The 15,056-nt window shown below is 45.4% G+C and overlaps 1 protein-coding gene across 4 annotated transcripts in view; it reads left to right on the plus strand.

Annotated features, from left to right (window-relative positions):
• The first annotated feature begins 11,520 nt into the window (after positions 1 to 11,520).
• Positions 11,521 to 15,056, plus strand: part of SPPL2A (signal peptide peptidase like 2A) — a 48,900-nt gene continuing 45,364 nt past the window's right edge. For all 4 annotated transcript variants that reach the window (XM_038419655.2, XM_038419654.2, XM_038419658.2 and 1 more), the window contains exon 1: positions 11,521 to 11,915. In XM_038419655.2, coding sequence (XP_038275583.2) covers positions 11,553 to 11,915 — 363 coding nt within the window. In that variant the 5' untranslated portion in view covers positions 11,521 to 11,552. The remainder of the gene's footprint in view (positions 11,916 to 15,056) is intronic.

Here is a 15,056-nt window from a genome sequence, read left to right on the forward strand (position 1 = left end):
CTGGACAAGCTAGCAGGGTAACATTCATTCCCTCTAGTCAATGTAGTGAAAGTGTCATGAGTAGAGGAGATGGAGCCAACAGTGGGAGGTGGCTAGCTCTACTGGCAGATTCATGCTGTCTAAATGGTCAACTAGTCAACTTTGCTTTTGTGGTATGAAAATTGTACAGCTTTAAGAGCCTTCACTTTCTTGAAGACAAGTTTTAACATGAGATGCTGATGGATGAAAACAGAATAATGCATTGATTCAATACTACTAGTCTGAGAGGCTGTAAGATGAGCTCTTCTGTAATCCTGTCCCCTTTGCTACTTATCCATAGCTCTCACTACACCCCCCCTTCTGTGTGATCAGCACAAGCAGCCAAATAGTTGACAAGGATAGGCTTAAACAGCAGGCTTCAACTTTATTAATTATAGCTGGGGAGGGGCACTACGCTACCCCCCCCCCAGCTTTCATGTACCAGGCATTTATTTGGTTCCAATGCAGGATACAGGGTTTCTACTGTAAGCCACGCAGTCAGGGTAGACCCTCCTTGGTTTACCACACTGACTCACTTCACTTGTGAAACCTCTTCCCCCTCATATAATGAGGGGGAGTATGACACAGGCCAAGAGGGGGGGCAGGGGAAACTCCAGTCCAAAAAGGTTTCAAGTGCTTCTCATAAGCACAAGATCCAACTGGGCAACTTTGGCTCCTCTGTGCCCCCTAGCCAGACCCCAGTGCACCTCCAGCTCTGGGCAGTCTCTGCTTGCTGCCACCTGTGGACCCTGCTTGTCTCCCCAGAGCTGAACTGCCTGGGACTGATGCAGAAGCCTGGCCAGTCTCAACCAGGTGTTGGGGGCTTGGCTGGGCCCTTCCAATAAAATAGGTCCTAAAGGAGCCCAGCTGTGGCAGGCCCTGGCCTGGCTGCTCGTGCCACTCCCAAGGGGTCAGACTGATTCCCGGCCCCAGGACCAGCCTGACTTCACTGTTAGCTCAGCCCAGCAGACAGAGTTGCCTCCCAGCAGGGCCAGTTAGTGTGGCTGGGAGGCAACAAGTGAGTCTGTGGGGGGGGATGCTGGGCTGTGAGGGAGTGGGGAAGATGTATGTATTGTCCTAGGGAGTAGGGGTTCTGTGGGGGGTGATGTGCAATTGTGGTGGGGGTGCAGGCAGGGGTGGTGTTGCGCAGGGTGCTGTGCATTTGTGCAGAGAGTTCAGGGGGGCACTGGGAATAGTGGGTCCTGAGGGGCTCTGGCCATAGGGAATTGAGGGGGTGTTGGGGGGGGAGAGGCTGTGTGGCATGGCATAGGCCTGCCCCTGAGGGGAAGGGGCACGCTGGCAGCACAGGGCTGGGCAGGCCACTGTGCATCTGGCAACTGCTGGTTTGTAAATAGTACCCTTGCACTGGGCTGGGCAGAGCATGGCCACCCCTGCCATGCCATGCCCCATTGCCCCTGTCTGTCCTCTTGCTCCAGGGACTGACATCCCCATACCATGCTCCATTGCCTCCATGGGGGCCCACAAATATATTGGGGCTGGGCCCACAAAAGGTTAATCCATCCCTGCCAGAGGCACCAGCTCACTTACCATGAAAGTACCAAAGAAGGCCAAAACAAATGCTGCCTTAATGAAATGGCCTCTGCCCTACATTCTGGGCAGAGCATTTAATAACCCTGCAAGAATTTCTCTGGTTATGGGGTTCCTGTCATCTCTCCTGTGTCTGTCTGGACCATCCCTCCAAGAGCTTCTGCACAATGAAATCTCTATATGGGTCTGGGAACCCTGCTAGCTTACACCAAAAGGACAAGCCAGCTAGCTGGCACAATATAGTGGAGGGTACTAACCTGTGTTTCTCACTACCTGATGTTTAGGAATGGGCCACAGATACTAGAGCCCTTCCTGAACTCTAACCTCCATAAACTTGGGAGGGCAGGCCTTAGAGGCAACCACATTCTCAACTAGTCCTATGGCTGTCAGAAGCCAAGGTCCCATAGTTGATTAGGCATCATCTCTGGATGCAGATGGGGCAAACTCTTAGAATCTGTTGCCTGGCAGGTGAAGGGTCCCAAGTGAGGTCCTCAGTCCTATACACCACAATATCCCTGTCCTAGTCTCCTTCTCAGTCCAGGATGAGGTGTCTGTTCTCCAGTTCACCTCCTCAGAATAGTTGGCTTGTTAGTGGTTCCCATCTGCTCCAAAGTCCTGTGGAAACTGAGATTCTTTCTCCCTGGGGGATGGCGATCCTAGGGCCACAAATCCCTGGTAAAGTTGTATAAGGAATCCTTGCTGATTTCTGAAGCTGCCACTCTCCATGTGTCCATGCAGGCCATACTGGAGATCCTCAAGTATATGAAAGAGGATACTCCTGCTAAGTCTCTGATTGCTCCTGCATCCTTCTGTCCCCATTATGTTGTAAGAAATCAAATCTCTGCAATCTCTAAAGAGCAATCTTTTTCCTTCCTTTAGTCCTCATCTCCCCTGGGTCTCCTCATCCACACACTTCAAGTTCTTTTAAAATTTGCCTAGGTGAAATATGGTCGACCACAAGCCTAGATGTAAAGGGCCTCATTTTTTCGCTCCTTTGTACCTGGAATAGTCACATCTGTACAAAATCTGACTTGGTAGCTGTCATAAATATAAAGGGAAGGGTAAACACCTTTAAATCCCTCCTGGCCAGAGAAAAAACCCTTTCACCTGTAAAGGGTTAAGAAGCTAGGATAACCTCCCTGGCACCTGACCAAAATGACCAATGAGGAGACAAGATACTTTCAAAGCTGGGGGGGGGAGGGGGACAAAGGTTCTCTCTGTCTTAGTGATGCTTTTGCTGTGAACAGAAAAGGAATGGAGTCTTAGAACTTAGTAAGTAATCTAGCTAGATATGTGTTAGATTCTGTTTTGTTTAAATGGCTGATAAAATAAGCTGTGCTAAATGGAATGTATATTCCTGTTTTTGTGTCTTTTTGTAACTTAAGGTTTTGCCTAGAGAGATTATCTATGTTTTGAATCTGATTACCCTGTAAGGTACTTACCATCTTGATTTTACAGAGGTAATTCTTTTACTTTTTTTCTTCAATTAAAATTCTTCTTTTAAGAACTTGATTGCTTTTTCATTGTTCTTAAGATCCAAGGGATTGGGTCTGTGTTCACCTATGCAGATTGGTGAGGATTTTTATCAAGCCTTCTCCAGAAAAGGGGGTGTAGGGTTTGGGAGGATTTTGGATGGAAAGATGTTTCCAAGCGGGCCCTTTCTCTGTTATATATTTGTTAGACGCTTAGTGGTGGCAGCAATAAAGTCCAAGGGCAAAAGGTAAAATAGTTTGTACCTTGGGGAAGTTTTGACCTCAGCTGGTAAAAATAAGCTTAGGGGGTTTTTCATGCAGGTCCCCACATCTGTACCCTAGAGTTCAGAGTGGGGAAGGAACCTTGACCGTAGCATTTTATACTCCCTCTTCACGGGCTTAAGGAATAACACAATGTGTAAGGGAGAAGAGGATCAGGCCCTACATATGTAACAGTGCTGGAGTCCTATAGATTTCTTCAAATGAATCAGAGGTAGCTGTTTTGAATAGTTTCTATGTTTTATACTGTAGATGTAAGAACTAGATATAGTAGAGAGCAAAGCAAAGGTATCATTGCATATAAAGTCTAATATGCAAAAAGAAAAGGAGTACTTGTGGCACCTTAAAGACTAACAAATTTATTAGAGCATAAGCTTTCGTGAGCTACAGCTCACTTCATCGGATGCATTTGGTGGAAAAAACAGAGGAGAGATTTATATACACACACACACAGAGAACATGAAACAATGGGTTTATCATACACACTGTAAGGAGAGTGATCACTTAAGATAAGCCATCACCAACAGCAGGGGGGGGAAGGAGGAAAACCTTTCATGGTGACAAGCAAGGTAGGCTAATTCCAGCAGTTAACAAGAATATCAGAGGAACAGTGGGGGGTGGGGTGGGAGGGAGAAATACCATGGGGAAATAGTTTTACTTTGTGTAATGACTCATCCATTCCCAGTCTCTATTCAAGCCTAAGTTAATTGTATCCAGTTTGCAAATTAATTCCAATTCAGCAGTCTCTCGTTGGAGTCTGTTTTTGAAGCTTTTTTGTTGAAGTATAGCCACTCTTAGGTCTGTGATCGAGTGACCAGAGAGATTGAAGTGTTCTCCAACTGGTTTTTGAATGTTATAATTCTTGACGTCTGATTTGTGTCCATTCATTCTTTTACGTAGAGACTGTCCAGTTTGGCCAATGTACATGGCAGAGGGGCATTGCTGGCACATGATGGCATATATCACATTGGTAGATGCGCAGGTGAACGAGCCTTTGATAGTGTGGCTGATGTGATTAGGCCCTATGATGGTATCCCCTGAATAGATATGTGGACAGAGTTGGCAACGGGCTTTGTTGCAAGGATAGGTTCCTGGGTTAGTGGTTCTGTTGTGTGGTGTGTGGTTGCTGGTGAGTATTTGCTTCAGATTGGGGGGCTGTCTGTAAGCAAGGACTGGTCTGTCTCCCAAGATCTGAGAGAGCGATGGCTCGTCCTTCAGGATAGGTTGTAGATCCTTGATGATGCGTTGGAGGGGTTTTAGTTGGGGGCTGAAGGTGATGGCTAGTGGCGTTCTGTTGTTTTCTTCAGCCCCCAACTAAAACCCCTCCAACGCATCATCAAGGATCTACAACCTATCCTGAAGGACGAGCCATCGCTCTCTCAGATCTTGGGAGACAGACCAGTCCTTGCTTACAGACAGCCCCCCAATCTGAAGCAAATACTCACCAGCAACCACACACCACACAACAGAACCACTAACCCAGGAACCTATCCTTGCAACAAAGCCCGTTGCCAACTCTGTCCACATATCTATTCAGGGGATACCATCATAGGGCCTAATCACATCAGCCACACTATCAAAGGCTCGTTCACCTGCGCATCTACCAATGTGATATATGCCATCATGTGCCAGCAATGCCCCTCTGCCATGTACATTGGCCAAACTGGACAGTCTCTACGTAAAAGAATGAATGGACACAAATCAGACGTCAAGAATTATAACATTCAAAAACCAGTTGGAGAACACTTCAATCTCTCTGGTCACTCGATCACAGACCTAAGAGTGGCTATACTTCAACAAAAAGCTTCAAAAACAGACTCCAACGAGAGACTGCTGAATTGGAATTAATTTGCAAACTGGATACAATTAACTTAGGCTTGAATAGAGACTGGGAATGGATGAGTCATTACACAAAGTAAAACTATTTCCCCATGGTATTTCTCCCTCCCACCCCACCCCCCACTGTTCCTCTGATATTCTTGTTAACTGCTGGAATTAGCCTACCTTGCTTGTCACCATGAAAGGTTTTCCTCCTTCCCCCCCCTGCTGTTGGTGATGGCTTATCTTAAGTGATCACTCTCCTTACAGTGTGTATGATAAACCCATTGTTTCATGTTCTCTGTGTGTGTGTGTATATAAATCTCTCCTCTGTTTTTTCCACCAAATGCATCCGATGAAGTGAGCTGTAGCTCACGAAAGCTTATGCTCTAATAAATTTGTTAGTCTTTAAGGTGCCACAAGTACTCCTTTTCTTTTTGCGAATACAGACTAACACGGCTGCTACTCTAAAGTCTAATATGGCAGGTTATCAAAAATCCAGATTCCAATACTATTTTCTTTTTCAAAGTGTTATCAGATATCTCATGTAAGCATTTAATAACACTTGCATAGTGCTATGCTGTGTTTTTAATGAGTCAGCATATCCTATCATAGGATAATCTCTAACACAGGAACTGGCTTCCTTTTTATGGTATTACTGTACTACTGCTGCAGGTCAATGACTGGGCATAGGAGAATATGGTAATTGGTTAAGTTTAATGTTCAGAATCTTAGCTTTCATTATAGCAGCACGTCAGCACTGCCATAATTAAAGCTGTATCAAGACATCTGTTAAAAGGTTGACTATTCTAAATCCTCTAAAAATTGATATGCTTAGTTGGATTTGTTTGAAATTTAGTATGCCTCTGGAGGGTCAGAATAGGGTTAGTGATCCAAATTTGGAAAAATTTGAGTGTGGGGTTCTGGAGATATGACCTGTGGAAAAAAATAGCCATTTTAAAAAAAAAAAAAAAAAAAGCTTCTAGGTGAGGTTGGTTGATTGGTTATTTATACCCAGGGTTAGAGATCAAACTATTCATTATTAGTGGATTAAAACGGTATTAAGAGTTTTTCCCACGGTAGTGCATGAATCCCACTAAATTTTTGAGAGACCCAAAGTGAGAACAATATTTAAGAAAAAGTACATTTTTACACTGTACGTGTGCCAACACAGAAAAACAGTTAGAATGTTTCCATCCCAGCCATTTAGTATGCTCTGAAGCTCAACGCTTGGAAATGCTCTAAAATCCGAACCGTTAATCAGATTGCTTTGAAGTTTGGGGTCCCTCATAGGGTGACAGGGTAGCACTAGTGACCCAGATTTGGGGTCATTTGACCAAGGGGCTCCTTAGTTACAGACCCACTGCCACAACTTGTATCCTTCTGTTGCTCCATAGTTTCCAGCCATTTAATTTATTTCAAAACAAAACCTAATCTGAATGTAACTGATGCAGTGACATCTACCTAAGTCTGCAGAGAACTTGAAGTGATGCCTTTAAGAAGTATGAATTGCCCCATGAATCTCAATGTGGTATTAATTCCAAGGTCTACTGCACTTGGGGCCCTCCGCCAGTAGTGGTCTAATAAGGGAAAAGGTGTGCAGTGGGCTAGACTGACCCATCCAAGAAGAGTTGAGAGTGTAAAATACTGGGAGGTACATCCCTGTTGCTCTCTGAGGGACAGAAGGTACCCAGCTACTCTCAAGGAGAGAGGGGGACACCTGCTGCTGCTCCCCCAGGGAAGTGCAGCCTAGGGTTAGGGACCTATTGCTACTGCCACTCCCAAGTCAGGGGTGGGACCATAGCCCAGAGACAGGGCTACATGGACAGAGCCATGAGGGGCCTCATGCCATGGTGTGCCTTGAGTCCTGTATTATCTTAATCCAGCCCTGAAGACATTAATGAATACTGTAACATATCTGGCCCTGTATTATTATTATTATTTTATTGGAATTACTATAGCGGCTACTTCATGGCTGTTGTTCATGTTGTACACCATGGTCACTGCAAACAAGTGACCAAAAGGCTATAAATCTGCTCCAAAAGTGTAAGTCCCTCCTACTTCAGCTAAGGCAGAATCTCCTGTAGCTGTTAGCCTGACATCTGCTGGCGACTAGCTCCCCAATTCTGCAACCTTGGGTGCCTCACAGTGCTTCACTGTTGTAACTTCCAACTTGGGTCACTCATAATCGGCCTACCAGCATGCAGATCACACCCTGAGTGACTGTGTAAAGCCACAGCCCTGGTCTAGCAGTTCTGACCCCAGCAGCGTGTCAGCAAATACCAGCCACGCTCTGGCTTCCAGCATCTTTTGTTACTATTTGCAGGGTGACCCCAACACATTCTCACTCCTGGATTTTCCCCAAAAACCATATGTTTTGCACTGTCCAGCCCTCTCCTGAACAGTCCAGATATACTAGGTCTGTTGTCCCTTTAAGGGGCTCAATACTCAATGGCTTGAAACCTTAAATGAAATTACTGAAACAATTCACAACATTGGATTACTTTTGATTCAAGAACAAAACAAGTTTATTTAATAACGGAGAGAGAGTTTTAAGTGAGTACAAGTAATGAGGTATTAAAGTCAGAAATGAAAAATAAAGATAAAATGCTTTCTAACCTTAACAAACTGAACTTTGCTCAAATCTGTTCCACCTTGTATTTAGCTGTGACAGTCTGAAGTTTCCCAGACCTGAAAGACTGGAAAGTGTATCTCTTTCATGAACAGAAATTGGTCCTATAAAAGATATTACCTCACCCACCTTGTAGCTCAAATTTTGTCTAGTAGAAGGCAGTGGTCTATGTACACAGCAGCCAGCTGTGTGTTCCTAGTCACCTATCTGAAATGTCACAGTAATTACAGGCTTCAAACCTGTATTCCAAATATTCTAATTATTAGAGGGTTTGGCTATTGTATTTTAAAATAATTTTAATGAAAATGTAAGCAAGAAGCTTTTCTAGATATTTTTTTTTTCACATTGACTAATGTTAAAATCACTAAAGGCCCACTCCTTATTCAAGCAAAGTTCCCACTGAAATTATGCCCTTCAATGCTAATTTCCACATATTATGTTAAAATAATAACATACTTTCCTCTAAGTGAGGCAATGCTGGACTGTCTTCATTTACATACATAATCAATAATTTATTAAGAATATGTGGGCTCTACTTTAATTCTGAGATGGCTTTTCTGTACCAATCCAGGTGGCTGACTTAAAAAATATTAACCTACTGCCACTGCCAACATAAAGGGGATCATCTTTCTACTTATCTAGAGAGAGGGACAGAAATTCTGATCTCAATTACAGTTGTGTGAATGGGAATAGTCCCACTGATTTAAAATGAAATTAGTAGGGTTACTCTAGGTTTACACTGCTGTAACTAAGGCCAGAACCTGATCTGAAATGTACTCATAATTAACAGGAGTGGGTTTTGCTACCTGAAAATATCTCCCTTGTTGAAGTTGACATTTGCAAGAAACTCAGCATTACAAAATACCAGCAAAAACATGTGAATGGAAACCACCCAGATTCTTCAACAAAAGAAATTCATAGATTCCAAGGCCAGAAGGTTCCATTGTGATCATCTAATCTCATGTATAAAACAGGCCACAGAACTTCCCCAAATTCCTAGAGAATAACTTTTAGAAATACATGATCTCTAGAAAATCCCAGTTTGAACAAGTTGTACATCCATATTTTTCCAGGGGAAATGATTTCAAAGGCAGATAATGGAGGAACTTCATTAGCAGCCCACTCCCTACTAGAGAAGGTACATATAATATCACAACACCACCTGCACAATTGCATTTTGAATACAAAGTACCCCAACAGGATTAACCCTAATTCAATACAGTTTATTTTAATTCCACAAGGTTTGCTCAGGATATTGTCAGTCTGTCCTAGTGCCTCATTACTTTTCACTGTTTAAGCATGCTAAAATGGGACACTGGACCACTTGTAGTCTCTCTTTTGCTGACACATGAACAAAGTTTTGAAAAAATTCTGTTTGGCATAGTCAAAGTAAAAATACCTTCTGTAGATCAAAATAGTAATTATTTATGGAATTACATTTCAAGATGATTCAAGTTCCTAGGGCCAAAATGTGATTTACTGTAAACTTGCAATAATAGAGTGGGGAATTGCCTCTGGATGCTACATTTTTATTTGTATTTGGTTTTTAAATCCACCATATGCAACGAGGGGGAAATCACATGTATACAAGCTCTCTTCCCTTTCTCCCCTCCCCCATAAAACAACTAATAACCATTGTTTGTTCATGAATACAGTAGTTATATAAATTTTTGAGTTTGTTCCCCAGTTACTTCATCTTCTTGAAACCAATATACAGGCTAATAGTATCACTGGTCTTCCCTGGTTTTTTTTTCAGTGTTGTTGCTATAAAAGAAATCTCTGCCTTCATCAGTCATCATTCCCATTACCATATGATTAAACTCTTTTCAAATGCGGTTCATGAAGTCATATATGCTCATCAGAAAAGACTGTAGGGATCTTGGGCCTGATGCTGAGAGGTGCTAAGTATCTTGACTCCCACTTTGGCAGGGGCTGAGCATCTTATAGGATTGGGCTTTTTGTTTTCAGTTTTGATTAGCTCCATATAACCATAGTGATGTATAAAGAATAAATAAGAGTTTCAGAGCAGTTCTATTAAAAATGAATAACAGACAGGCTACTAGTTTATTATCCAGAAGTTGTCAGGTGACACAAAGAAAAGGCAGCACACACTGAGATATACATCAGGGACTTGATGGCCTGGACTATTGGTAACAGAGTTTGTCATTTTTAGGTTTCAGAGTAGCAGCCGTGTTAGTCTGTATTCGCAAAAAGAAAAGGAGTATTTGTGGCACCTTAGAGACTAACAAATTTATTAGAGCATAAGCTTTCGTGAGCTACAGCTCACTTCATCGGATGCATCCGATGAAGTGAGCTGTAGCTCACGAAAGCTTATGCTCTAATAAATTTGTTAGTCTCTAAGGTGCCACAAATACTCCTTTTCTTTTTGTCATTTTTAGGTCACTATTTCATATGCAGTTGGAGATGGAAACCAGTGTCCAAAGTTGTGTTCCTCTGGAACCATCCCAACCCTGATACAAAGCTCTATGTAAAGAGTTGGTGGGCTCACTCCAGTGGCTAGTGTCAAAGCAATTTTCATCAAAGAACCAAAGGACTGATTGACTTCACTCTAAGTGCTCTACCCTCACAACTCTAGCCATTTCCCCCTCTCCAGCTGTGCTGAGTGTAATTTAATCCCCTTTTACCAGTTGTTTCACTATTTCCCCTCCCCTCTTTCCACAGGTGCTGGAACTAGGAGTGTTGGTGCACCCCTAGCTTGAAGTGGTTTCCATGATATATGGGGTTTAGTTTGGTTCAATGGCTCTCGGCATCCCCACTAAACAAATTGTTCCAGTACCCCTGCCTCTTTCACAGCCCGTTTGAGTTTCGGTGGGATTGTACATCAACCCTTGCTGACCAAAGTCTTTGAAAAGAGTTTCTCTTTCCCTTTCTGCTCTGTCCTTGGCAGGAAAAGGAGTAAACACAGAAATCAGTCTCCCATGAAGAAACCATTAGAATATGCTATTATCCTTGTAGGGATATAGAGTTACAAACTTTAAAAAACAAAAGCTGAGAATGTCATGTTCTTACTTGACTGCTGGGACTTTAAGAAAAGCATCAGTGGGAGACAGAGCTATGGTGTGGAGTGGGAGTAGAGTGACCAGATGTCCGATTTTATAGGGACAGTCCCGATTTTTTGGGTCTTTTTCTTATATAGGCTATTACCCCAAACCCCCTGTACTGACTTTTCACATTTGCTATCTGGTCCCCTAAGTGGGAGGCATATCAACTATTTCCCTAGTTACAGGAGCAGAGTATAGAGGCAGCAGTAAAGGAGCCTCCAGAAGGGAGCAAAGTGTGGACGGCAATACAGAAAGGAGCGCAGCCTGAGTGCAGACACGTTTGGGGAGAGGGGGGGGCAGTGAAGGCCACCTGCAAGCTCAGCAACATAAACTGAAGCCATCACACAAGCCCTTTGCATGTTGCACCGGCTCCTTGTTTAACGTTGCAGCAGCAACACTCCAGAGGGGTGCTGCAGTTGTCGGGGGGGGGGGGGGACTCAATTGGGGGAGGGCCTCGTTTTAGGGCCTAGCTAGGGGCCACCTTGGCAGCAGCAAGCAGGATGGGGGGGGGGGGGCTGGTCTTCTCCAGGGCCTTAGGCATGCAATGCAGCAGCCAAACCCTCTGCTGGAGGGCAACAGAGACAACAGTCCTGCCCTTCTTTCCTGGTTCACCAAAGACCTCCCCCGTCATCCCCACCCTCGCCGCCTAAAAGGCTTGCCCAGGATTGGGGGGCACAGCAGGGCTCGGACCGTGCGAGGCCTCGCTCCCCGGCTGGGCAAGGCATGCTCAGGGCAGCCCGGCGCTACGGGGAGGGGCGCGCTCGGCGCTCAGAGCCGGGCGAGGGCTGGCTGGCTGGCTGCCGGGCGGAAGCGGCCCAGCAGGGGGCGGCCGCCCAGCGCTCCCGGAAGCGGGGGGAAGGGCTGTCACGCGCTGGCAGCGGCAGCCCCTCCCCGCGCCGGCTGAAGAGGAAGTGGCGCGAGCTCAGCTGGCGGCGGGTCCGGGAAGGCCGCGGGTGGCGGCGAAGCGGTGCCGGCTGCTGCTGCTGCTGCTGTTGCCCGGGCGGGCGGAGGAGGAGGAGGAGGATGAGCGGGATGAGGCGCGCCTGGCTGCTGTGGGCCGCGCTCTGGGCCCCGCTGCTCCCGCGGGTAAGGGGCTGCCGTGCCCGGAAGCCGGCCCCTGTGATCGTGGGGAGGGCAGTCGGCGGGGCCTGCAGGGTACTGGGGGCGAGCCGGAGCGGGGGGGGGGCAGGAGTGGAGCTGCGGAGGCAAGGGGGGCAGGGGGCTGTGGGGGGGGAAGCTGGAGGGGAGGGTGAGGGGGGGCAGGGGGCTGTGGGGGGGGGAAGCTGGAGGGGAGGGTGAGGGGGGGCAGGGGGCTGTGGGGGGGGGAAGCTGGAGGGGAGGGTGAGGGGGGGCAGGGGGCTGTGGGGGGGGGGACGCTGGAGGGGAGGGTGAGGGGGGGCAGGGGGCTGTGGGGGGGGAAGCTGGAGGGAGGGTGAGGGGGGGCAGGGGGCTGTGGGGGGGGAAGCTGGAGGGAGGGTGAGGGGGGGCAGGGGGCTGTGGGGGGGAAGCTGGAGGGGAGGGTGAGGGGGAGCAGGGGGCTGTGGGGGGGGAAGCTGGAGGGGAGGGTGGGGGGGGGCAGGGGGCTGTGGGGGGGGAATCTGGAGGGGAGGGTGGGGGGAGCAGGGGGCTGTGGGGGGGGAATCTGGAGGGGAGGGTGAGGGGGGGCAGGGGGCTGTGGGGGGGGAAGCTGGAGGGGAGGGTGAGGGGGGGCAGGGGGCTGTGGGGGGGGGAAGCTGGAGGGGAGGGTGAGGGCCGGCAGGGGGCTGTGGGAAGAGCAGAGGCGGGGCAGGGCCTGTGGGGGAGGACGGGAGCTGTGGGAGTGGGAGGGCAAGGGCTAGCGGGGGGGGTGGAGTGGGGTGGTAGACCTGGGGGAGGGGTGTGGCATGATGCCTTGTTGGGGAGAGGTGGGTTGGTACCATATGGAGGGTGGTTGAGTTCACAGTCTTGGACTCTGCAGTGTGAGTGGGGGTCACAATTGCAAGACTGTGGAGTAGGGTGATGAGGTGGTGGTGGACTGGTGTGAATGGGTTTGGGTGTTGGACTGTTTGTGTGGGCTAATATGACTCTGTGTCATTTCTGCGGTGTGCCAAAGGTGTCTTTCTATCCTAGCTGGTGAACTGGTTGTGATGAGAACCAGTCACTTTCTCTTCTGTTGGGAACTTCTGCTCCCTTTCAGAACCAAACTCAATCACAGCTTGTTTTGTTGAAGATCTGAAACGTCTGTCTGAAAAAGGTGGATTGGCTCTCTTGGGTTTTTCAGTTTCTATCCAGGATCAGAAGTAAATCTGCTTTAAACATTGGTTTCAGAGTAGCAGCCGTGTTAGTCTGTATTCTCAAAAAGAAAAGGAGTACTTGTGGCACCTTAGAGACTAACAAATTTATTAGAGCATAAGCTTTCCGATGAAGTGAGCTGTAGCTCACGAAAGCTTATGCTCTAATAAATTTGTTAGTCTCTAAGGTGCCACAAGTACTCCTTTTCTTTTTGCTTTAAACATTGTGACAGAGGCCATCCTGGTAGTATTTCTAGCTGGGCCTGGATTGTGACGGGTATTTCCAGTCCAACTCTGCACCCTAAAGTTCAGAAAAATGTTAGATAAATAAGCAAACTTTCAGATGCTTCTTAACCTCACAACTGATCTTTTGAGGTCCATTTCATCCATAGGTCAGTGCTGATTGGCCTCCTCCCACAGGAGGAAACTTTATATAAACATATTGTTGCTACTTAACAGTTTCACAGTGGGCACATTAGTATAGCTGGTGTTTCAAGTACAGTGTTGTGTTGACATGCTCTTAGTAAGATTACGCAACATGCTTAACACACTGGCTGTCACCTAGAGCCTGTATACGTTAACAATCAAACTATGGCTATTGCTGTGTAGTGTAGTGTTGAAGAACAAATGATCACTTGTTTAGAAAAAAGATTACTACTTATGAAAAATTAACACTACAGCTTTCATAACACCATATTTATTTATACCTCTCTCATTCATACACAAGGAAGTTGGAAGGGGACTTTGGAAGGGGCTAATGTGAAAGTCTGTAGTTCTTGTTGCTCAGACTCGCTCCTGTCTCCATTTGAAGTAAGATGATCAGATTTTACTTGCCAACAGTTTATATTTTTAGATGAATGGGCTTAGTTTAAGAGGTAAAGATTGGCATTTCTTTTGCTTATCATAAATCATTAAATAACTTTAACTTTATCTAATAACTGAAGGACTGTACATTTAAAATACTAACAGGCTCTAGCTATTTTAACGCTTTGCTTGGTGAGCAGATGTTCACTCTCGGAACCTGATAAAATGGGTTGCTCTTAGTAAGAATTTTTGCCATTCAAACCAGATGGACCTAGAACTCTGAAACAACAGATAACAAAACAAAAAGAAATCTAAAATCTACAACAGCGCTCACCGACTACTTTTGCTCTATTAATTCATTCCTGATGTTAAGGTAAGTGCCTCTTTCAAGAAGAGTCAAGATGACCAACTTTAAATTATGGCATAATTTTCCTTAGTTCCCAGTCAATTACTTTACTTTACTTCTGGCAACACGTAACTGAAACAAGAAATGACACCTTTTCTTTCATAGTCACCTTTAAGATATAATTTTTTTAAAATTATAGATCTTTATCTGGAACATGGAAAAAAAAGTTACATATTTCTTTTATTGTGGACAACTTCATATAATGCCTGACAATTTTATGAGTGTGCATTTTGTTTCATATTTAATCAAGTATGTATCAAACTGGGAAATTAAGAATTTAACTTAAAAGCCTTTTTTTTTTGAAGTATTTATTATAAATATAGTTTCAGAATCCATTTTCTAATGTGCCCCTCCAACAATCTTGCCAAAAGACTGTTGGCAAGAATTGTGAATAACATATTCATTTTTAAAAAACATAATTATAGGAATTGCCATACAATAATCTGTCCACAGCTGGAGTTCTGCTTTGCCTCTGTCAGTTAATAGCCCGCTTTGAGAAATACAGGTGAAAAGTGCTATATCAGAAAATTACTATGAAATTTTTGGTTACAGAGCACTTTCAGAAATCAGTTTTCAGACTTTAGCATCTTCATTTTTCTTTAATTCTGTGCCTGCACACACCGAAAAGGATTACATCATGGTATACGCTATAAAATCCTGTTTTAAAAATCCTATAAAATCGGGGTGGATGAAACTAAATGACTTTTTTTTTTTAAATTTAAAAAAATTGGGTTTTATTTAAATAGC

Source organism: Dermochelys coriacea, chromosome 10, assembly GCF_009764565.3.
Source record: "Dermochelys coriacea isolate rDerCor1 chromosome 10, rDerCor1.pri.v4, whole genome shotgun sequence".
NCBI classification, from domain to species: domain Eukaryota; kingdom Metazoa; phylum Chordata; order Testudines; family Dermochelyidae; genus Dermochelys; species Dermochelys coriacea.